This window comes from Electrophorus electricus, chromosome 1, assembly GCF_013358815.1.
Source record: "Electrophorus electricus isolate fEleEle1 chromosome 1, fEleEle1.pri, whole genome shotgun sequence".
Classification (NCBI taxonomy): Eukaryota; Metazoa; Chordata; class Actinopteri; order Gymnotiformes; family Gymnotidae; genus Electrophorus; species Electrophorus electricus.
The window spans coordinates 28,477,568-28,499,303 of NC_049535.1; the positions used below are offsets into that span (position 1 = coordinate 28,477,568).

A 21,736-nucleotide genomic window follows, 5' to 3' on the forward strand; every position below is an offset into this window, starting at 1 on the left:
AGCCTCGTCGAATACAAGATAAGTCACTCTCTGCAGCGATGTTGCCTTCTTTTTCACATGATCGATCAGTCGACCCTGTGCATGTGTATGAGGAAACATGATCAATGATGTGCTTCTTTATGACTCACACACTAAATAAACCTGTACCTTATTGATACAGCTCGAAACACTTAAGAAGATAAAAGATAATAGATGCACATTCCATTTTGGAACATATTGACTAGCCCTTCAGAATCTAAATTCAGTCAGCATTTGGAAATTTGCTTTCAAGCAATAAATAATTTCAGAAAATACAATGGTTTGTGGATGCTTACCGGGGTGCAGACGACAATCTCTGCGCCATCCTGCAGAGCCTTGGCTTGCTCCCACATGCTGCCACCACCATACACAGCCACAGAGCGCAGACCATAGACCTTCCCAAAGCGCTTACACTCAGCATGGATCTACGCACACGCACGCACACACACACACACACACACGCACACACACACACACACACACACACACACACACACACACACACACACACACACACACACACACACACACACACACACACACGCGAGCATAACTACTGAAGATGAAAAGACGATGCGCTCTAACCCTTGCTCGCATTGACACACTGTGTGGGCTGTACTTCTGTTCTTCCTCCTGTGGCTATGCTCTGACAGCCATCTACCTCTTCATATACATCTACTGTATAACCTGCCCCCACACCCTAAAAATGAACCCCAGACAGGGTCGTACACCAAAGTATAACCAGACATTATTGCAGAAGCCCCAATGAGAGTTGCTACAATGTGGAGAAACCTTTTAATGTGTAAAGCTATATATCTCAGATTCATTTTTTAAAATCTGAAATATCATAGTAAACACCAAGAAAAAAGCAATTGACATACCACTGTTTATGAAAATACAAGTGAGTACATTTCTATGAACAAACCCTGTGATATTTATACTGTAGATTCAATTGACTTTGATGTCACCTTGGTAACAGACAATGCCCTTAAATTCCCACCATGCCATGAGAATGGCTTTTGTGCACCTCATGTGATAGCTGCTCAATAGGTCTCCAATGCATGCCCTCCCTATTTAACTGCATGCCCTCCTCATTTCATCTCTCTGTCTTTCTCCACCACCACCATGTTTTCTCTGACCTGTTGGCAGAGTTCTCTGGTAGGGCAGACAATGACAGCGATGGGTCCCTCGCCCTGCTCCAGCTCCTTCTGGTCCATGATGTGCACCAGCATGGGCCAGATGAAGGCGGCCGTCTTGCCACTGCCCGTTTTGGCGATGCCGATCATGTCTCTGCCACTCAGTGCTATGGGGACACCCTAACACAGAAACAAAGGGGAAGAGCCCAGGCACTGTTAACCCACACATGCCTATAATGGGAGCATGTTTTTGCTCATCTGATCTTGCGATTTACAAGCAATTCAGAGAAACAAAGATTTACAAATGCAATATGTCTATTCATTAATATAGTTTGAACTCAAACATTTACGGCATTTAGCTGACACTCTTATCCACAGCGTCTGCTACAAGTTATGGTGCTATCCAGAGTATCTGCTAAACGTTATGTTATCAAACATCATAAAAAAAAGATTGTGCTAATGAATAAATGCCATATGCTGATAAGTCAATAAACAAAACAGCTACAGATTAAATATTAGTTAAACACAGGTGTTTTGTTGTGTGGCAGTTCACCTGACACTGGATGGGTGTAGGCTGGGTGTACTCAGATTTGCGAATCTGGTTCATAAGCTGCTCATCGAAGCTGAAGTGAGCAAAACTGGTACAGGGCTTAGGGGGAGCAGCTCCAGACACCTGTTCACAAAAAACACATTTTTAAAACCAGTTCTCTGTGTATGTGTGAACAAAGTCCCATTATTTACCATTATATGGAAGCAAATGTATCTTCTGTTTTCTGGACTGCCATTAACAAGCAAATAGGCAAGTACATGTATGTGTGTGACAAAGTGTAAACCCACATACCCTCAGATTAAGTTTCTGTCTCAGTTCCACCACTTGTGTTCCAGTTAGGGTATTGAGCTCTTCATGCTCAATGTAGAAGTTCTTTTCAAAAGGAGGGTAGTCAATCTATAGGAAGATTAGGAAACAACTGTCAGATGGTCCTATAAATGTCTGTGTTGGTTATGGGTAGCATATCATAATGACTCAAAATGTGAGTGCATTCATATTCAGATATTTTGTCCTATGCTTTCAACTGATCCATGACAAGTAAAAAACAAACACCACAAAATGCTTCATATGCTACATCTCGTTACAGAGTAATAATTTGCTCAGATGCAGCACTGTATCTTAGTTCATAGGGGAGGCTGGCATAGCAGTAGTACCTCGGAGTGGTCAATAGGAGGCAGTGGCAGGATGATCTTTTTGGTGGTAGGTGCAATGGGGTTTCCGTCACTGTCATAGTCGACATTCTCTTCCTCTTCCTCCTGGGTCAGCCCTGCTGTTGGGTTCTCCGCCATGTAACGAAAATAAGCCTCCTGCGTGCAACAATGAGCCAAGTGTCAGGCAGCAATAAATGTGCACTCAGAGTATGCGGCCCAACACAGGCTTCTCAGAACTGTCGTACTAGCACCGATGGGCAAAATTGTAGTGTCGTTTCTGAACGGGTGATGTGAATTAAAAAGGTGGTTAAAAATTACCACCTATATAAATAGCTGTGGCCACAAAAGGTAGAATATGTTTCTCACTAGCCAGCATAAAACTGCAATACAACTTAAACAGGCATTTGAAACATCAGGCCAAACACCAATAAAGGCATCTGACTTGGTAACCTAGGAAAATAGTTGGCATTGAGACTGACAAAATCATCACCTACATCATCATCATCATCTTCTTCACCCAAAAATGTATGTCAAAGTGAAGCACTGTCACAACACTAAAGCTTTGACCAAAACGATAAATTATGACTAGCATTTAAATAATGACATATTCCTAAATTTGGAGGGACTGCAAATTCAACTGAGCACACATGGATAAATGCATGTTAGAATGACTTTAGAACATATGGGCACTCAAATGACCTAACCAAGCACCCAATTCCCCAACTGCAGAGAGATCTCAAGACTTTAACCTGCAAAAGGTACCCTATGTAGGTACATGGTAGTAAGTGAGGTAGAGGAAGAGAAGGAATAAAAAAATAACAAAAAAAAAAACTAAATAAAAGAAAAAAAGATAAAATAACTAAAAAGAAAATGCTAATTGAAAACATTTAGAGTGGCACAAAACATGTCTTGAAGTAGACCGATGATGAAAGTAACTTCAGGAGTGTCACTCACTTGCTCATCTTCCTCTTCAATGTCATCACGTATACCCCTGGAAGAAACAAGCGGAGAAAAAAAAACTTCCCTGCGACTCGCTCAATCACCTGAGGAAACCCTCATTCCAGTCAAGCCCCCAATACATTTATCTCCCACTCTACCAATTTCTGCTCTTTTCTTCTGCATGTACCATTTCCACTAGATAAACATATGGGACTGATACTTGGCCCTTTCTAGCACTATAAGACCAAATTCACACTGTACACTGGGAAGAGCTAAACTCTTACAGTGCCCCAAATGAATCTTTATTGAATCTTACTTGGACTGCTTTTTCTCTTTTTCTTTGTCCTCCAGTTTCTTCATGTCCTTCGCTGCTTGATTCTAATGGTAGTTTTTTTAAACATTGAGGGATTATTAAGTACAATGCAGTGATTACATGAAGTATTTGTAGGTGCCAGATCTTGGTGCTGTTGAACCTTACCTCCACCTCAGCCATAAAGGCATCGAGGGGGTCATCTTCACTGTCAGAGCCCCTGCCTATAGACTGGAATTGCTGCCTGGTTGGGGAGTTCTCTGCTGGGATATAGGGCAGGTCAGTATTGCCTGACTCCTCCTCTTCATCCTCAAAATATCTTGAGGAAAATCAAGAATGTGAGCCCACATCAGCCCAGATAAGTTTTGCTCACTTTGTAACCCAAGTAGCCTACATGAACTTTGTCTACAAAATCAGCATGCGTTAGTTAGAACCATGGGCGATAGGTTGTGCAATAGTTTGGGCTACTTGCTAGAAACTATCAACTTTCATTGAGTACAAGTTGACTTTCCTGTACGAGGTTACTAAGCACTAATGCGCAAATTACTCCGGGGTGAAGCCTCTGTAACCCTATTATTGAAATGGATTTTCAAATCTAGCAGTACAACTATACGTGTACAGTGTACAGCTAGCGATATCACTCACGCATTTTCTTCATCAAAATTTGCGCGTTTCGTGCCGATTTTGTAAAACGCTGGCAGCTGCTGGTTTTTGCCGTAACCTCCAGTTGATCCAGATGCCCCAAATGCGGTGTGGGATTTCTGTGTCAAACGAGGTTCCTCTTTTTTACTCCCAGCAAGGGAGAATCCTCCAAACCCAAAGCCTCGTTTCCCACCCGGACCACCCTTGTTCCAGTTCATGGCTAAAACGGCTATTACGTAGACAGCGCACGAACACCTGGTTAAAGGAAATGGAACAGGTTAGCATCATAGCGTTAACAGTTGAAAGCTTGTTAAAAACAGTTGCTCACATGATGTCTTCTTATTAGCTATCTAGCCATACTGAAATCTGCTAACTTCTTAACTTAGTTATAGCTTATCCTATTTGTTAACAGGAATGATAGCTAGCTAACTTAGCTAAATGAATAGCTCTGTACACGCATGATTATCTAGTTAGCTTTTAAAAATGTTTTAATTCTATTTTACGACCATAGGTCGTTAGCTACCTAAACCTATTAGCTAGCTAGCGTATGTTACAGCATAACCAAGAGCATCTAGCTATCCTAGTTACATAACATGCCTCGGAGCAGCTAATACTAGCTAAGATTAGAGCTAACTAGCTAATCTAGCTAGCTAGCTAAGTGGGCAAGGCAGACGGGCCGAACTGTGGAAGCGGACGTGCACTGCACAGCTGTTTTCTGTCATTACAACGAGTTTAATAAATGTCGATTCTTTTAGTGTGCAAATTATTTCTTAGACTATGTAATACACCGAAATGAACATATAGTTATCTACCTAGCTACCTGAACTATAAATGCTGCTGAGGAGTTCTGTTTACTGTCGCTGTACCATCTACTCGTCTATGTTGTGTTCTACGTCATTGGAAATCGACTTCTGTTGTGTAAAACGTTAAATATCCTCGCCACATTAGGTGTGTTAGACGTTCTATTTTTTTCTCAGACGCGAGTCAATAAACGCACGAGCGCCAACGGTTTCTCCGCCCTTATCCGAAGTGAATTAATCGAATAATATTTGGCCGACATCTGCGCCGTAAACTGTACTTGAGCAATTACTGAACATTTTAGTTTTTCGTGTCTAGTTAAAAGGTTTCACACCCCATAGTTAAAACCCTACCGTGGGCTATTGTGGGTCTAAAATATGTACTGATCTAAATTAACATAGCTAATTATATAACAAAACGATAAGAAACAAAGACGCCTGTCAAGGTAGGTAAACTGTCGCAGTGAACATTCGGTAGCTAGTACGTTTTTAAAAAAGTAAGGAGTCAAGTTAGCCAGCTTATTGAGATAACTTAGCTCGCTGGCTAAGTGATAGTAACCGATTTGCTATTGGTTGTTAACCATCAGTTAGCTAACCGAACCTAGCTAGTTAATATTAGATGGTGTATTTGTGGTGGAGGATTTCCATAACAGCAGCGTTTCTTGCTGTGTACATCTTCGCAGAAGTTATTTATATAAAGTGTTTGTTCTGTACACGGAAAAGAGCTTGTAACACAAAGACTGGCTAGCTAGCTAGCTAACATTAGCTAAACTAATCGATATTGGTTAACACTCCAGTTTTGGAGAGAAACGGAACAGGTAATAGTAGCGCAGATTAAAATTCTCTTTCTAAATGTGTCTTAAATGAGCTAAGGCTGTTTCTTCTGTTACTCGTACTTTGTAGGTGATTATTTCGAAAGTGTATTAGATGGTGTAACTTTTCACCTTCATAAGGATCCATGTCTTTTTTGGTGAGTTGACTTGACTGTTATGTTTGTGTGTTTAAAATCCAGCACTATAATTGTGTTCATGGTGGCAATCACTTCAATTGTACTCACTTTGGCTGAATTTCTCTTGCTGGCTCTCCCATCCTCTATCTGACTGTCTTTCTCTCTCAGCGCTGGGTATCAGAAAAGCTGAGTGTGGAGAGCCTGAGGGATTTGGAGTTATTTGGTGGTGAGTACTGTAGCTCTCTGTGCTCTGCTATTGCTCTGCTTTTCTTATGCTCAAAATGCCACCCCTACTCCCACTTCGCACCTCAACCTTTAGCTGTGCTGAATGTGAAGGGTGAAGGGGAGCCCTTCTAACATTAACTATAGTCTCCATAAACGTGACCCTGCTTTTGTAAAACGCACACAAAAAAACATGCACCACACTGCCGGAACTTACAGTGTATACGTATGTTACACGAAATGCATTTGTTTTCAGACAATGTAGTTCAAGGGCGCACAGCTCCAACCATGAAGTGCTGAAGTGCAGCAAAGTTTGGTGTGCTCCCTGCTTAAACACATCTGATTTAACTCATCAGTTTATTACAGCTTTAATAGCTATGTTTACAGCAGGGAGCACACCAAACTGTGCTGGCCTCTAGCCTTCCAGAACTGGCACTGTGTGTCCCTGTTATAGATTCCCTTAAGGGCTGTGATTGTACTTGCTTTGAGCAAGAATGGATCTTACTGGACTCAAATCCTCATCAGAGTCAACTAAGTGTCCCCCCCAGTAGCCAATGCCAGCCTTGTGCAGTTCTCCATCAGAAAAGTTTACAGTGCTGGCCTTTCTGATGATAGGATAATCACGTTCGCACACAACTGACCAATACTATTGCAGAATCAAACAGCCCACTTAAACGAGTGAAAGTTTTTCATTGAGCATAGTGGGTAAGGAGGACATGTGTCTGCATACTTAGATGATTTATCAGAAATGTTCTGTATCTGTGGTAGCATGTAGTGGTAGCGTTGAACCGTAAGTAGCACATTTTTAATTGCTCTGGTCTATGACTGTCAGAGAGGTTATATTAGTAGATTTCTCCTATGTTGATTTTGGCACCTGTTTCTTCAGTGCTTACAATGTTTTGTCAGCAAAAGCTTAACTCCTTGTGCATGAACGTAGTGATTCCAAACTGCATAGAAGGTGCAGATGATTGAATGGATAGACAGAAACCAAACTACAAAGAAATAGGTTATATGCATTTTTCTGGTTGAAAAAATATGCAGGCCATTTTAGGCATTTTTGTTATATATTTGGCAAAAACTACCATGGTAATAAATCAACATTAACCCATTAGATCGGCATGCAAGGGAGGATTGGTGTTTTTGCCCATTTTGCATTCTAAGGTGCTCATTTTGGTCTGCCTCTCATTGCTGATTGGTTGTTGCATGTTGCTGTGCATTTGCTCGGCTCGGAAGACAAAATTGAAGTCCAGGTTTCTGTTTGCTCTTGGCTGCTGCCTGTCCCCTTGGTGATGTGTGAGTTACGTAGCCTAAATGTATATTTACTTTTAAAATAATTTAAGATGGACATTACATATGAACTGCATATTAAGTTATCACTTTGTAGTTCAGGTAAGATGATGGAATTCTGGGCTTCTTTACTCCATGCTATGTGATGATTTTCTGACATGATTAGGTTATGTACATTGTATGTAAAAAGGTAGGTAGGTATGTCTTCCTATAATGACCATGTCAAACCGTCTATATTACGCCTCTTTGGTCTTTCAAAATTTATGCTCAAGTCACCTGTTAGAGAAAAATACCCACAGCTCAGATCTCGCCTAAATCAAATAATTTACTTAAAGTTCAAGTCCGGCGGCATTCAACAAATTAATGATATAAAGCCAGTTTTGTTTTTTTGTTTTTTTTCTCTTATTTTCACTAAAACAAAGTGTTTTTGTTGGTGTGCTGGAAGATGCTCTTTTGAGGCATAATATAATGCCATATTCTCCAAAACCTCATTAAACACAGGTTATTTGTCTATTTGTGTGTCTTTTGCATCATTTACATGATTTCTCTACCCAGAGCAAGCTCAGGCAAGCCCACTCAGGAAAGTAAGTGTGGTATCTCTGTTACTGCTTTTTGTGTAGCCTGGTGGTGTGTGTGTGTGCGTGTGTTTTAATGCAATAGATGGGGTGTATGAGCATGCAAGATGCGTGTTTTTAATGGATGTGTTAACAACTGAGCAAGTGAGTGTGAGTACCTGATCTCGTGGCAATGTTTCTGTGCATGCACTCATTTTGCTGGTGTTTGGTTCCATGTGATGACACTAATTTCTCACTTAGCTGTGTCTCACGTGGCCAAGACTTGCAGGGCTGCTGCATAAGAAACAGTCTGCACAAGAGGTCTACTATTTCTGCAAAATAGTACTTTTAATTTAATAATTGGCCATACATCGGTACATCAATAACAAGGCCTGTTAGATTTTAGAAGCCAAGAAATGTATTGCTTTATAGACAATTGTAGATGTTAGGAAAAGCAAGTATTGAAGGCCTAAGGTGTAAGGATCAGGAAAGCGTGATGGCTAGGGTACAGGGAGAAGCCTTTCAAGCATGCTAACCATGGTGCCTTGAGTCTGTTTCTTCTCTCACCCCAGTGGTTGCGTGTGCATCTGTGGTGCTGTGGTGTTGCTTTGGTGACTTACTCTATGTTTTTGGGGGCCAGTGGGTGTGAGTTTTTGTTATTAATCTATTGAATCTATAAGATCAGTGTTGAGGTTGGAAAATGTGGTCAGCAGTGGTTTTACATGTGTAAATTCAGGATGGTGTTCTGTGTTAATTGCAAAGCATGGCAAAACCTATCATTCTTTAAACTCGCCTTAATGTGTTTAGTTTTAGTAACAACGCAAGCTGCGAATTAATGATGTAGTATGGCTGAGGCATCTTAACAGACCAGTTCAAACATATTTTTCCACTTAAGCCTTTAGTCTTGCAAACAAGTAATAGCCACTGTAAATGCATAATAGAGCATTACATTAATAGAACAAGATGGAAGCCCACATCTGGTCCCTTCTTCTGCTGATTAGAATACACTTGTGCTTTCTTTGTTTTCATGGACTACTTCCTGCAATTTGTATATTATGGACAGTCACTCCTGCTTGGTTTAAAACAGATTTCATACTCAGAATAGCAAATAATCCTTCATAATCTCCATAGTCTTCTATGATTTTAGTTATGGAAAATCTGAATTGTCTAATGTATGAAAACCTGTATTTTTTTAGTTGGAGAACTGTACAGATTTCACCAGTGACTTCAAATGTTTTTTGGTTTTTTTAATTATACAGATTGGGGTTCAGTTAAGAATTGAGAACATTTTTGGTTTGAACAACAATTTTTCTCTGTTTGTGACCTTTGACTGTGAGTGTGTGTGTGTGTGTGTGTGTGTGCACGTGTTTAATGCAATGTAATTATCAATGACAACATGGCTGAATATGTGTGCAATCATAGAAACCAAATGACTATTGTTGCTCTTAGGAGCAGCATATCTTGCACTCTAAAATGCCTCTTACCCACTGACTACAGTTGTAGCCAAAAATTTTGAGACTGACATCAGTTTTGGTTTTCACAGTTTACTGCATCAGTTTTTTTTTTTAGGTCCTTTTGTCAGATGTTTATATGGTATAGTGAAGTACAATTATAAGCATTTCATAAGGTGTTTTTTTGTTTGTTTGTTTGTTTTTTAATTGACACATCTAGTTTAAGCAAATACTTAATATTTACAGTGTTGACCCTTCTTTTTTTAAGACTTCTGCAATTCGCCTTGGCATCCTGGATATCAGCTTCTGGTCAAAATTTTGACTGATGGCAACCCATTCTTGCCTAATCAATGCTTGGAGTTTATCACAGTTTTTGTGTTTTTGTTTTTCTACCCTCTTTCTGAGGATTGACCACAGGTTCTCAATGGGAGTGAGATCTGGGGAGTTTCCTGGCCATGCTCAAAATGTGCCTAGGAACACTGCCATGAATAAGGAATGGTATCAAAACGTCTTCCAAGAGCAACTTTTCCCAACAATCCAAGAGCAATTTGGTGATGAACAATTCTTTTTCCAGCATGACCGAGCAACGTGTCACAAAGCAAAAGCGATAACCAAGTGGCTAGGTGAACAAAACATTGAAATTTTGGATCCATGGCCAGGAAACTCCAGTTTAAGAAAGTCTTTGCTTAAACTGGATGTATTTGTCAATAAAAAGTTTAAATGCTTATAATTGTACTTCACTATACCATATAAACATCTGACAAAAAAAAAAAACTAAGGCAGTAAACTTTATGAAAACCAAAATCGGGTCAGACTCAAAACATTTGGCCACGACTGTACATGGTAACACTGTAGACCAGGAGGTCATTGACTCACGTTCTTTGTTAGGTCATATTGGAAGAAGAACAGATTCTGTCCCTGGTGTGTTGATGGTGGTAGCATCAAATATTCAGTGGTCACATTATGCACTCAGTTGGCTCCATGTCCACAGCACCCCTCTTCAAAATAGCCTGAGCAGAACATGTGATGCTTCCTCAGTACTCTTGAGCTTTGCTTTTTCTTCTACTCTGAATCAGGCCAGGTTTAGGTCAACAGAAGTGCCTGTGTATTTCAGATTTGTGAAAGTTTATGTAATCTGGCATGGCACTTTATGAAGAGCTGCAAAATGTGCTGGTCTGTGACTAACAGCCCTGGGTCCCTCATTTCAGGCCAATGAGGACAGCTGTGAGTCTCTGAGCCCCCTCCCACCACGGGACAACATGGGAACATTTTTGCCTGACAGCAGTGCCTATGAGCTCCTCACCATCATAGGTTAGTCTAAGGTGGAGTTCAGACCCACTCTCTGTCCTCTAACTGCTGGCTTATTTGCCATCTGAGGTGGATGGTGTAGGTCCAGGAAGTGAGAATTCTTCCCAATCATCTGGATTTGGGAAGAAATGTTACTTCATGGATGTCATCTGGAATTTTTCTGGATTTCATCTGGAACTACCTTAAGCCACTAGGTAGAATTAATTAGTAAATAAGTTATCAAATTAATTGTCTAGTCAAATCAACTGGATTGTTCTTTTTTAACTTGAACTCGTACCTTTCTTCTTATTATTCCACAGTTTTCTTATTATTCGACAGATTTGCAAATACAGATACAGCTTGTGCTTGTGTGTGTGTGTGTGTTTGTATTTGTGCACATGCAGGTCGAGGCCTGGAGGACCTAATGACGGTCAACTTTGTCAGATACAAACCTACAGGAGAGCACATTGCTATTCGGCGCATTGATCTGGAGTCCTGCACCAATGACATGGTCAACTACTTGCAGGTCTCAAGACGCACTCGTTGACTCCACTCCTGACATAAACCTGTTTAGTTACGATCTACTGTTTAGTTTAGTTAGTTTAGTTAATGATCTTTAGCTCGATCATTTAGCTAATTATCAAACCCTTGAATCAGCTAAGCTAGAGCAGGTCCAATTCAAAGCTAAATTGATTATGGGCAGCTCCCAGACTGGAGTGCACTGCTGAGATACACAGTAATGTTATACCCTTTGTATTTGTGTCTCTTCCAGGGAGAACTCCATGTGTCTAAACTGTTCCACCATCCCAGCATCCTTCCTTACAAGAGTATCTTCATTGTGGAGAATGAGTTATGGGTGATAACACCATTTATGGCCTATGGTGGGCAATAAAGAGCATATCTTTTTAAGTTGTTGTAAGTTTTGGTTTTAATCTGCTACTGATGGCTATTAGAGTGCGTGTGTCTTTGTATGTTGACCTTCTCCAGGTTCAGCACGGGATTTGATCAGCACTCACTTCACAGATGGGATGAGTGAGTTGACCATTGCATACATCCTGCTCGGAGTGCTCCGGGCCCTAGAGTACATTCACCATATGGGCTATGTGCACCGGTGAGAACACATACATACATATACATACACACACACACACACACACACACACACACACACACACACACACACAACAAACATACACATTTCTTGGATTCTGATAGATGGTCATGATAAAGATTGGCCAATCTGTTTTTCACAAAGAAAAGTATATATACAATGTGTTTTATTTCAGAAACAATGGTGTGCTGCCTCTGCTATTAAATATATAGTGTATAATAATACTACTACTTGTTTGTTCATTCGTTCATTCATTCATTTGTTCGATTCATTCATTTATTAAACAGCTTGCTGCAGTGACATGCAGGACATGCAGAAACATGCACTGCATGTCCATAGACCCATTCCAGATCAGAATTCTCTCTTATTTGGATGTGGCGTGATTCTATGTGCGGCTGCAGGAGTGTGAAGGCTAGCCATATCCTGATCTCAGCAGACGGCCAGGTGTACCTGTCTGGTCTGAGGAGCATCTTCAGTCTGATCGGACATGGCCAAAGGGCACGTGTGGTCCATGATTTCCCCCAATATAGTGTAAAAGTGCTTCCCTGGCTCAGTCCTGAGGTGCTACAACAGGTAATGCTAGTATGTGCATGTGTTTACTGTATGTACATATGTATATTCCTAACCACATATATCTATGTAAATGCAAGTATATATTTATATATATACGTATGTGCTGAATGCACTCTTTGAGCTGTTCTCTTATTTATAGTGTGTGTGCGTGTGTGTGCGTGTGTGTGCGTGTGTGTGCGTGTGTGTGCGCGCGTGTGCGTGCGTGTGTGCGTGCGTGTGTGCGTGCGTGTGTGTGTGCGTGTGTGTGTGTGTGTGTGTGTGTGTGTGTGTGTGTGTGTGTACACCAGAACCTTCAGGGCTATGACTTCCGCTCAGACATCTACAGTCTGGGAATTACTGCATGTGAGCTAGCCAATGGTCATGTGCCATTTAAGGACATGCCTGCTACCCAGGTAGGCGAGGCACATGCTTCTCTTACACTTGGGCTGCCCGTGTGATCTCACTGTAGGACCTTTTGGGTGCTGTCTTTCTGTTTTCTTTTCTTATGAGTTACTTATATTACTGTTCAGTTTTGTCATTACAAGATCACAAAATGTACATCACACTAAAATGTTGATATGATGTGTATGAGACACAAAACAGTAGGATACAAACAGTGAATATGATGATATAAATAGCAAGACTTGGTGCAACAATGGGCAGCACTCCCATATACCACAGTAGGGAGCTAAAGTCTGTACTGGTAAAGCAAGTCATTACATCAGTTCTGCAAATGTTTCTTTTTCTCACTCTCTCTGTCTGTATCTTTTTCTCTCTTCCACACATACACTCTGCCCTGCTCATGTATGTGTACATTTCAGATGCTGTTGGAGAAGTTGAATGGAACAGTGCCATGTCTGTTGGACACCACCACTGTTCCACCAGAGGAGCTCAGCATGAAGCCTTCCCGATCAGGGGCTGACTCTGGCATCTGTGAAGGTCCCGGGGCTGGGGGGGCCCGCCACACTAATGGGGAGCCATCCTCCTCCTCAGGGGCAAACCCTTACAGTCGCACCTTCAGCCCTCACTTTCACACCTTTGTGGAGCTGTGCCTGCAGAGGGACCCTGAGAAGAGGTGACCTCTTACATCCTGAACCAGTGGAGCCAGGCTCTGCTCCTAGAGGGCCAGAGTCCAGCAGAGTTTGGTGATATCCCTGTTCTAACACACCTGACACAACTCAGCAGTTAATGACCATGCTACAGGTGTGTTTGAACCAGATAATCACCAAACTTTGCTTGGTCCTGTCACTCCAGGAGTGATGTTGGGCTTTTGCTTTAAATAATTAAGTTAAATGCTTGGGTGCATGGTGACATGACTAACTTACATTTTTGCAGACCTTCTGCCAGCAATCTGATTGGCCACCCCTTCTTCAAGCAGGTGAGAGTGCTAAAATCTGCAATGCCATCATACATGCTCATATAACGTTCTCACGTTAGAGGTACCTCACCGTTTTCCATCCCTTTCAGATAAAGCGGCGTCCGTGCGAGGCCTTGCCCGAGCTGTTGCGGCCGGTCTCTCCCCTCAGCAGCTTTGAGTGTGTTCCACCCCAAGACTCACCCTCGGGACTGGCCAGCCTGGAATCTGGTCTCAGTCAGCTGGATGTGGATGACTGGGACTTCTGATGCAGGGAGATGTAGGATGGCATGGGATGAATACACTTCTAGTGGATGATGGTGGGAAAATTTAAAATAAAAAGATGCCTTGTTGTTCACCTGGAAGGTGGGAAGGGCAATTGGGTGCATGATGTGTATGTGTTTGTTATTGAGTAGGTAGGGAAGGGAAAATGAGGAGTTAAAGAGGGGGTCCATGACTGCTGGTGGTCTCTGTATATATTGTTTTGTATATAATTGAAAGCACTTGAAAGAGGACTGTTGTTTCTTTATCTCTCGTGGAGATGTGCAAAGCCAGCAACCGCCACAGCCTTGCCTAACTGATTACTCTCAGAAAGATGCAGGAGTCTGAAAGCATGCATGTGCACACATCCAGCAATACTGCTTTTTCAGAGACAAGATCACCATGTTAGGATGTTGGATGCTCAGTTCTGTGCACTCTGGTACTGATGAGTTGTGTTTTGTAATTATTTGAACATGATTGACACACTCTGTCAATGTCTAATAGCTTTAGCATTGATTCTCTCAGCACAGAGTTCTGTTTACATATACAGTGGAGCATGGTGCGATGAAATCAAATGCTTCTTAACTGTATGGTTAAGGAGGAATCAGGCAACATTCACACGATGCTGTTGAGATTTCTGAGCTCGTCACAGTCCGTTGTACAATGAACATTGGTGATGCAGTGTTTGCATTTCCTTCATGTTAAGATGAAGCTATGACCATGGAATGTTCTGAAGTGGGGACACTATGTAGAGTTTCTCACATGTGGAATATTGGAAAAATAAAGATTTAACCTATCCAGGATTTTATGTATTGCTCAACATGCAGTCTTCAAGCAGAAATATGAGATTAAATTATGGATTTTGGAGATGAATCAGATTTACTTTAATATGCACCACAGCTCATTTTCACTCGAGTCCTCTTTCAGCAGGATCATGCTATCACTCTAAAAAGCGTTCAGGAATGATTTTCCAAAGGGTTGACTTGGCCTCCAAATTCCCCACATCACAATCTAATCATGTGTGGATGTTGTACTTGACAAATAAGTCAGATCTACACCTCACAGGATCTGAGGCTAACATTTTTGTGCCAGATACCACAGGACACCTTTAGAGTGCATGCCTCAACAGGTCAGAGCTGTATTGGTGATATAAGGGGTACCTACACAATATTAGGCAGGTGGTTGTAATGTTATGGCTGATGAACTTGTATACATGATGAATACAATACATAAATTCTTTCAGTGATGAAAGGATTTAGGTGAGTTTTAACCCTCTTAGATTCAAAGCTCACCACAGTACTCTATTTGTCTATTTTTGAATGCAAAGTGATTTTGAGGGTAGTTGTGTGCCCATTATAGTATGTTTTGTGGTAATATACTTAATGCAAGTTACTTAAAAAAATTATTTATTTTATAAGTCTTGACATTACAATTTATAGCAGTGGAAAATTATCAGACAAAAAGGTGAGAAGAAATGGGAGAAAATGATAACTAGTCTTCATCTAGGGGCGGCTGGTCTGTGGCAGCTTGGTGTTTCTGAATCTTTGCCATCAGCTCTTGAGAAAGGAAAAAAGAAAGGTCAAGTCATTAAATCAGATCATGAGCAGTAAAGCATTAAATAGACTTGCATCTACGTATATTACATGTTGCTTATATGCTCCTGCATGGTCTCCAAGGTCTGCTTCCTAATAACTTTCAAATGTTCCAGCACAACTGTGCCTTTGATGTTGCACAGAGACTGGAACAGTCTACCAGCCAACATGAGACGAGCATCATTACTGAGTGTTGAGTGTGGATAAAACTTGTGTGATGTGGTGAAGAACTGATGGTGGGCCAACCCTGTTCATTGACTGTAAAGCTCTTTCCTTAAATGGGCTGTTTGATAATATAATCTTATAATGTGCTTTAAGATATATTTACTTGTTTATCAAATGTATACACAAGCTGAATATTTATATATGAATATTTGTCAGACCAGTGTTGGTAGAGCAACATTTTCATTGCAGCTTCTATTCTTGCCTTAGAAAACCTTAGACACTGCCTACAGTGTCTCACTGTTTATGGGCAGAGTGAGCAGTTGTTTACCTTTGGCTGGGTTAAAGACGCCATTGGTCTGCTGGTTGCACACATAACACCGCTTAGACTTGCGGTAGTGCTGGAGAGCGCAAGACTCACAGAAATAATGTCTGCACCTGGGGTAAAGAGAGCAATGCTAATGTGATCAGTGGGACTATGTAAGTGAAAACAACAGTACAATGAATCGCATGTTTTATACATTTTGGAATTTCATTTACATATGGAGCAATTTGAACATTAAATTTTGAAAATAAAACAGATAAGGAAATAAATAAAACATTTATGGAAGTACAAATAACTAGGTGAATGGTTTGCCATTGACCATAAAACACAATGAAAGCAAACAAGTGAAGCAGAAAAGAAGCACTTTTTTTTTTTTTTAGAAAGTTGACGAGGTTCATGCTAGGAATGGAATCATGGACTAAGCCAGAGTCCTGAAGCTTCCTCTTGGGACTCACTTTGTAATAATAGGGTTCTTGAAAGCCTCCCTGCAGATGAAGCATTTGAAAGGCAGGTCCTCCTCATCACTGCTGACCTCGTAGTTCTCTTCATCTGAATTTGAAATGTATGCAGCTCACTTTATGAAACAGTATACAGTAGATCTACCAAAACAAAATCAGAAAGCACTTCAGTTCTCATAGTCACTCACCATTGGCCCCATATCTTCCCTCCTCCAGCTCCCTTTCAATCTGCCAGCCATGTTTATAGTCTGAACGGTCATGCAAGAACTTGCAACTATCTGGAGTGAAAATAAATTATAATTAAGTCAAGAAACAATGCTAAACAAATACAAAAGCATGCAAGGCTCAATCAGCACCACTAACAAAATGGAACTGTTTTTTCAAGCCTAATCACACACCTCCAAATCCACAAAAGCCAGTCTCTTTGTAGTCTTTGCATATGTCAGGCTGGTAGTCCCACCGCACCGTAGCCCTCAGGTGTTCGGGAGCCCTGATTGGTCCTTTTCTACCAAGTGCAATGGAACAAAATTAGAGGCATGGGACTATGGAAATCACAATAGGCAATTATTCTCTTTTCTGTTTGTATTTTATATCCATTTCTTTATTGTGTAAATCACATTGTTTTAAAAATTGGTGCTATTATTATTATTATTATTATTATCATCCTTCACCTGTCTATTAGGCCTACACTGCTTCTACTACTACTGAGTCCACCTACCTGACCATGCCAGATGATGCGTTGCCCATAGTGGAATCTTTAGGCTTGATGAATTTTTGATAGTTGTTGATGCCACGGTAGATCTTATCATCCTCTTTACCTGACAGCTCCTAGAAATTGAGGTACAAGTAAGAACACTATTTCCCAGATTTAACTGTTAGCAGCAGCAGTATAATATGTACTGAAAGACAGAATGGTAAAATACTATAAACAGAAGGTAATCAGACAAAAAATATGGAGTATAAATAATTCTAAAAAATACATTCTAAAAACGACTGCAGTGTTCATACCTATATACAGTGCCAAAAGTACCAGATGAGACTGAGGATGTGCAAACATACAAATAAAATGAAGTATGTACTTAACAATGTGCCATGTAAATATGTTGATATACAAGCGTTGAAATACTGTACTTAAATGTCTTGAGCAACTATGCTGATGTAGCTTTCACTTGAACATCAGGACTGTGCAAATATACACAATACAGACAGTTGAATATGAGAAATAAATATGCAGTGGTAGCAATTTAATAACCAGTGTGTGCAATTCTCCATCAGACACTGAAGAAAGTATAAGAGTTAGTGCAGGTGGGAAAATAAAGCGAGGATGATGTTATACAGTCTGATAACTGCAGGGAGGAAAGACCTGTGGAAGCTCTCACTTCTCCCACGAGGCTGAAGGAGCCTTCTGCTCCCTGGGCTGCATGGAGAGGACATACAGGTTTACTCATGAGAATGCTGACCAAGATGTTCTCAACCACCCTGTCAACTGAGTCAGAGCCCCAGAACTGAGACAGCCTTCCTGATGGTCTTATTGAGCCTGTCCGTGTTTCCTGTGGTGATACTGCTGCCTCAGCACACAGAACCATAATAGGTGGCACTCGACACTACTGCTCAACAGCATGTGTGTAGCTGCTTATCACGTATACTGAAGGACCTCAGACTCCTCAGGAAACAGTGAGCTCCTTCTTGAACAAACACTCTTATTTACTCCAGCCCCTCATCCAGATATTTGTGACTATTCAAACTCACTTTGTGTGATGGCATAAGTTGGAAGTGTCTTGTCCTTCTTACCAAAGTACACCACAATTTTTTCCTGGTGTTGAGTTGGAGACGGTTGAGCTGACACCACCTCACAAAATTACCCATCAGTAATCCACATGTGGCGAAATGTAGGGGATCCATTAGCATGTTCATCTTTTTTCTCAGGTGATCAAGAACTAGTGATCCTAGTGTCTTCATGCAATATGCAGTACCACAGATCTGTAGTCATTCAGCACCTTCGAGATCTTTTTCTTGGGCTCTGGCATCAAACAAGACATCTTCCATAGCCTTGAGACCCTCTCTAGCCTCTGGCTCAGATGGTAGGCATATTCCTTCACTCCACAGATTGAGTCTGTTCAGGACTTAAGCACTTCGGGGAAGGGTTTCCTGCCTTCCCTGTACATAGTCTCCTTAGTTGCTGTGAAGCTGTATGCATGCTTGAAACTTGCATTGCTAGAGGATCCCATTTTCAATAGTTTAATGGATGACATGAAGGTAGGCAAAGTGGTAGAATGAGAAGCATGATTAAAATCCCCAGATGTAAGGAAAAATGTCTGTGGATGGTAACTCCATCAGTCACATTATCGATAATGTTACACTGAGTTGTATCAGCAGAGGGTAGGACATACTCTAATATAATTATACCATGCAAGTGCCATCTCAGGAGCTAGCATAGTGGCATGCTAACTGCTGGTAGCTCAATGTCTGGTATGCACAGATTGTCCTTTACAGTAACGATGATTTCAGCATGGATGCATGTTGTCCCAGGAAGTCACTGATCAAACTCCCTTGTCCCTCAAGCAGTGGAGCACAGTACATTTGTAAATGTATAAAACTGAGCCCTCCAACAAATCTGTGTGTGCGCGTTATGATCATTCTGACCAATCTCAGATATTCCAGATAACTGTACATTTGCAAGCCATTCTCTAACCACATCACATCAAAGGTTCACAAATATTTTAGTTATATTGCAATTGCAATGTGTAGCAATAAAATGCAATATAGTATTCTGTCTACATGCATACCTAAATATTAACAATCTTGTCTGACACACCACATAATTACTTGGTTGCATCATAGATGACGAGAATTTGAAGTTAATCTGGAGAAACGAGACTAAATAATAAATAATAGGAGGACAACCTTTTCTCCAGTCAAGTTAAAACATGGACTCATCAATGGTGTTCTTGTGACAAATGACAGAACCTTCACTCACCTCTTGAATTTTCTGGCTGCGCTCAAAGATGGCCTGAGCATCTTTGTCTCTCTCTGTGTCCAATGCATACACAGCAGTGGCCCCCATGTCTTCAGGTCCCTCTGGTTTCTGTCTCAGATAGAAGTCGGTTACCAACAATGTATATGCAAAATATAAGAATCCCATCTGTGCCAATAAGTTTGAAAATAAAACTGCCAATTATTTTACAGAAATATAACCTAAGGATTTAAAGTTGTGAGAATGAAAAGGGCTGTCATAAATCTTATAGTGAGAAATGATTTCTCACCGCTGACCGCGTAGACTTATACGCCACTGTAATCTTTTTGGCCTGGCGGTCGTCATCGCTTTCACTTGATGAAACTGCTTCCCTCTCCACCTTCTTCGTCTATGGGATCGTTGTGTTAATAAACGTAGAACGAAGACAATTCGCCAAAACATCTAAGATAGCCAATACTTACTATGGCCCTAAATCATACTAACCCTTTGTATCATGGGGTTGGCAACACTGGGTTTCTTCTCTCTTCTTATCACAACGTTTTTTTCCTCATCGCTGCTTCTGTCTGATAGATTGAACAGTGGTTACTCGTCTTAAGGCAGTCTTTCCTTACAATTTACTTTTAAGCTGTGTGGTCGGACAATTTCAAATATATCTAGCGTTAACCTAACTAGCACGACTAGCTAGCTAGTCCGCTACTTTGACGGAAATGGTTCGTTTGATTCTAATTTAGGCACAATTGCACAATTTACCTTTGTCGCTATCGCTGGCTTTCCTCTTTCGAGCAGAGAACTTCTTATTTGACTTTTTAAAAAGAAATGTGCAGGTTGCTTTGGATTCTTCGGACGCCATGTTCAAATACATTCAATAACAACTTCATTTGTACACGGGAATTGAAAAGTTTGTTTTAGCACCCCCTAATGTATTGGAGAGGTAACAACCTCATTTAGTACGCAACGAAGATAACTGAAATGAAGGTAATGGTGCAGGGTAAACACCATGTGGTTAGCTTGGGTTGCTAACTAGTTACTCTTACGCACCACAACATGACGTGATTTAGCTAGCTAGCACTGAACGGAGGCAAAGAGAAGTTACCATTGATGCAAGTTGGCAACTTTGTACTAAGGTAGCTTAACTTTAGTTAAGTAGCTAGCTAGCAAATATACAAGTTTACTTAACAGTAGCCCTTTAAATTATATATGGTGAACATTTCATTTATTTTTCTATTCTAGCCATTTGTATTTCTATCTCGCATAGCTACAATGTACAATCAGCTGACAAATTAACTTTGCTAGGTTAGCTATCTAATTGTAAGGCTGTATAATTAAGATATTAGTTTCATGAGTACAGAATTCTTCAAAAGTATTACCAAATGTAGCTTTGTTTAACACTTACTTTACAGATAGTAAAATAAACTTAGATTTTATCCCATTCTCAGTAACCAACTGAAGTTTTTATCAACTTGTTAGTTGGATACTAAAACTTCTTAACTTGCCAGCTAAAATAGGTAGAATTAACTAAGATAATGTAGCTTGCTTAGCTATAGCTATCATTTAAGGCTTTACTGATTATTCATGAAGGCTTTACTGTTGATTCTTTTATATCCTAATCAAGACTTGCTATCTAGACTTTTCCCCCAAAATTATTACATTTACACAATACACACAAAAATAAGTAATTAATGTTAACCATAAACAGTAAGATGAAAACAAACTACAAATTATTTCCTCTAGGTTAGAAACCTATCATGCTAGCTAGCTAGATCAGTGAGACATTTGTATACTGCGGAGACCCCAGGTTTATTAGTCACTAGTAGAAAAAGTCATGGTGTTTCTTTATTTATTGGTATTTAAAGTTCTGATGAATGTGTAATATTTCGCTAGTTTGGTATAGTAAAATAAAGGGTATTTAGCATAGCTAACTTAGTGCTTGTGCAGTGTTATCTTAACAGTACCTAGAACAGCAATACCCAAAATTTCATGTATTTTATTGTTGTTGTTGTTCCAAATAACTTAAATTCGCATAATTTACTGAACCTTTGTCCTAACTAACTTGCTAAGACAAACTCTAGCTAGTTAAATGGACAAGCTAAGGTGCTACATAGCTAGCCTGCTAAGCTTCTGAAAAATGGCCAGTTTAGTTTCTAGTCCCTCCCTT

The 21,736-nt window shown here is 40.5% G+C and overlaps 3 protein-coding genes across 7 annotated transcripts in view; 1 reads left to right on the forward strand and 2 right to left on the reverse strand.

Annotated features, from left to right (window-relative positions):
- ddx42 (DEAD (Asp-Glu-Ala-Asp) box helicase 42) overlaps window positions 1–5,143 on the reverse strand; it is a 19,102-nt gene extending 13,959 nt beyond the window's left edge. Inside the window, exons 1-11 of one of the 3 annotated variants that reach the window (XM_035533040.1) lie at window positions 5,066–5,143; window positions 4,249–4,500; window positions 3,772–3,922; window positions 3,610–3,671; window positions 3,309–3,345; window positions 2,358–2,510; window positions 1,996–2,100; window positions 1,708–1,827; window positions 1,158–1,334; window positions 315–443; window positions 1–75 (exon numbers count right to left, since the gene is read on the reverse strand). The exon at window positions 1–75 is cut by the window's left edge and continues 25 nt beyond it. In XM_035533040.1, coding sequence (XP_035388933.1) covers window positions 1–75; window positions 315–443; window positions 1,158–1,334; window positions 1,708–1,827; window positions 1,996–2,100; window positions 2,358–2,510; window positions 3,309–3,345; window positions 3,610–3,671; window positions 3,772–3,922; window positions 4,249–4,463 — 1,224 coding nt within the window. In that variant the 5' untranslated portion in view covers window positions 4,464–4,500; window positions 5,066–5,143. The other 2 variants (XM_035533047.1, XM_035533041.1) reach the window with 2 other exon arrangements.
- strada (STE20 related adaptor alpha) lies at window positions 4,441–14,937 on the forward strand. 3 transcript variants are annotated; one of them, XM_026997831.2, is made up of 13 exons: window positions 4,441–4,522; window positions 5,946–6,012; window positions 6,160–6,217; window positions 8,056–8,084; window positions 10,714–10,816; window positions 11,197–11,318; window positions 11,565–11,673; window positions 11,780–11,903; window positions 12,305–12,476; window positions 12,764–12,868; window positions 13,277–13,530; window positions 13,791–13,833; window positions 13,923–14,937. In XM_026997831.2, exons 2-13 carry the CDS (start codon window positions 6,001–6,003, stop codon window positions 14,076–14,078), a joined length of 1,287 nt encoding a protein of 428 aa, XP_026853632.1. In that variant the 5' UTR covers window positions 4,441–4,522; window positions 5,946–6,000; the 3' UTR covers window positions 14,079–14,937. The 3 variants fall into 3 exon arrangements, with proteins under 3 accessions (XP_026853632.1, XP_026853631.1, XP_026853633.1); XM_026997830.2 differs by lacking the exon at window positions 4,441–4,522 and adding an exon at window positions 5,199–5,488; XM_026997832.2 differs by lacking the exons at window positions 4,441–4,522; window positions 8,056–8,084 and having other exon boundaries at window positions 5,982–6,012.
- A 522-nt stretch (window positions 14,938–15,459) lies between these two features.
- Window positions 15,460–20,459, reverse strand: rnf113a (ring finger protein 113A). The gene is made up of 10 exons (XM_026997834.2): window positions 20,332–20,459; window positions 20,065–20,144; window positions 19,871–19,969; window positions 19,585–19,692; window positions 17,326–17,435; window positions 17,006–17,112; window positions 16,796–16,885; window positions 16,605–16,698; window positions 16,156–16,262; window positions 15,460–15,626 (listed from the first exon to the last, which is right to left on the reverse strand). Exons 1-10 carry the CDS (start codon window positions 20,441–20,443, stop codon window positions 15,562–15,564), a joined length of 972 nt encoding a protein of 323 aa, XP_026853635.1. The 5' UTR covers window positions 20,444–20,459; the 3' UTR covers window positions 15,460–15,561.
- Window positions 20,460–21,736: the final 1,277 nt, after the last annotated feature.

Coding starts and splice junctions, on each gene's coding strand:
- strada (XM_026997831.2), top strand. Junction 11,319..11,564: donor ACATGGTCAACTACTTGCAG/GTCTCAAGACGC, acceptor TGTCTCTTCCAG/GGAGAACTCCATGTGTCTAA. Junction 13,531..13,790: donor CAGAGGGACCCTGAGAAGAG/GTGACCTCTTAC, acceptor ACATTTTTGCAG/ACCTTCTGCCAGCAATCTGA.
- rnf113a (XM_026997834.2), bottom strand. CDS start 20,443: ATGTATTTGAACATGGCGTCCGAAGAATCCAAAGCAACCTGCACATTT. Junction 17,436..19,584: donor GCAGCCAGAAAATTCAAGAG/GTGAGTGAAGGT, acceptor CTCAATTTCTAG/GAGCTGTCAGGTAAAGAGGA. Junction 16,699..16,795: donor GGGAAGATATGGGGCCAATG/GTGAGTGACTAT, acceptor TTTCAAATTCAG/ATGAAGAGAACTACGAGGTC.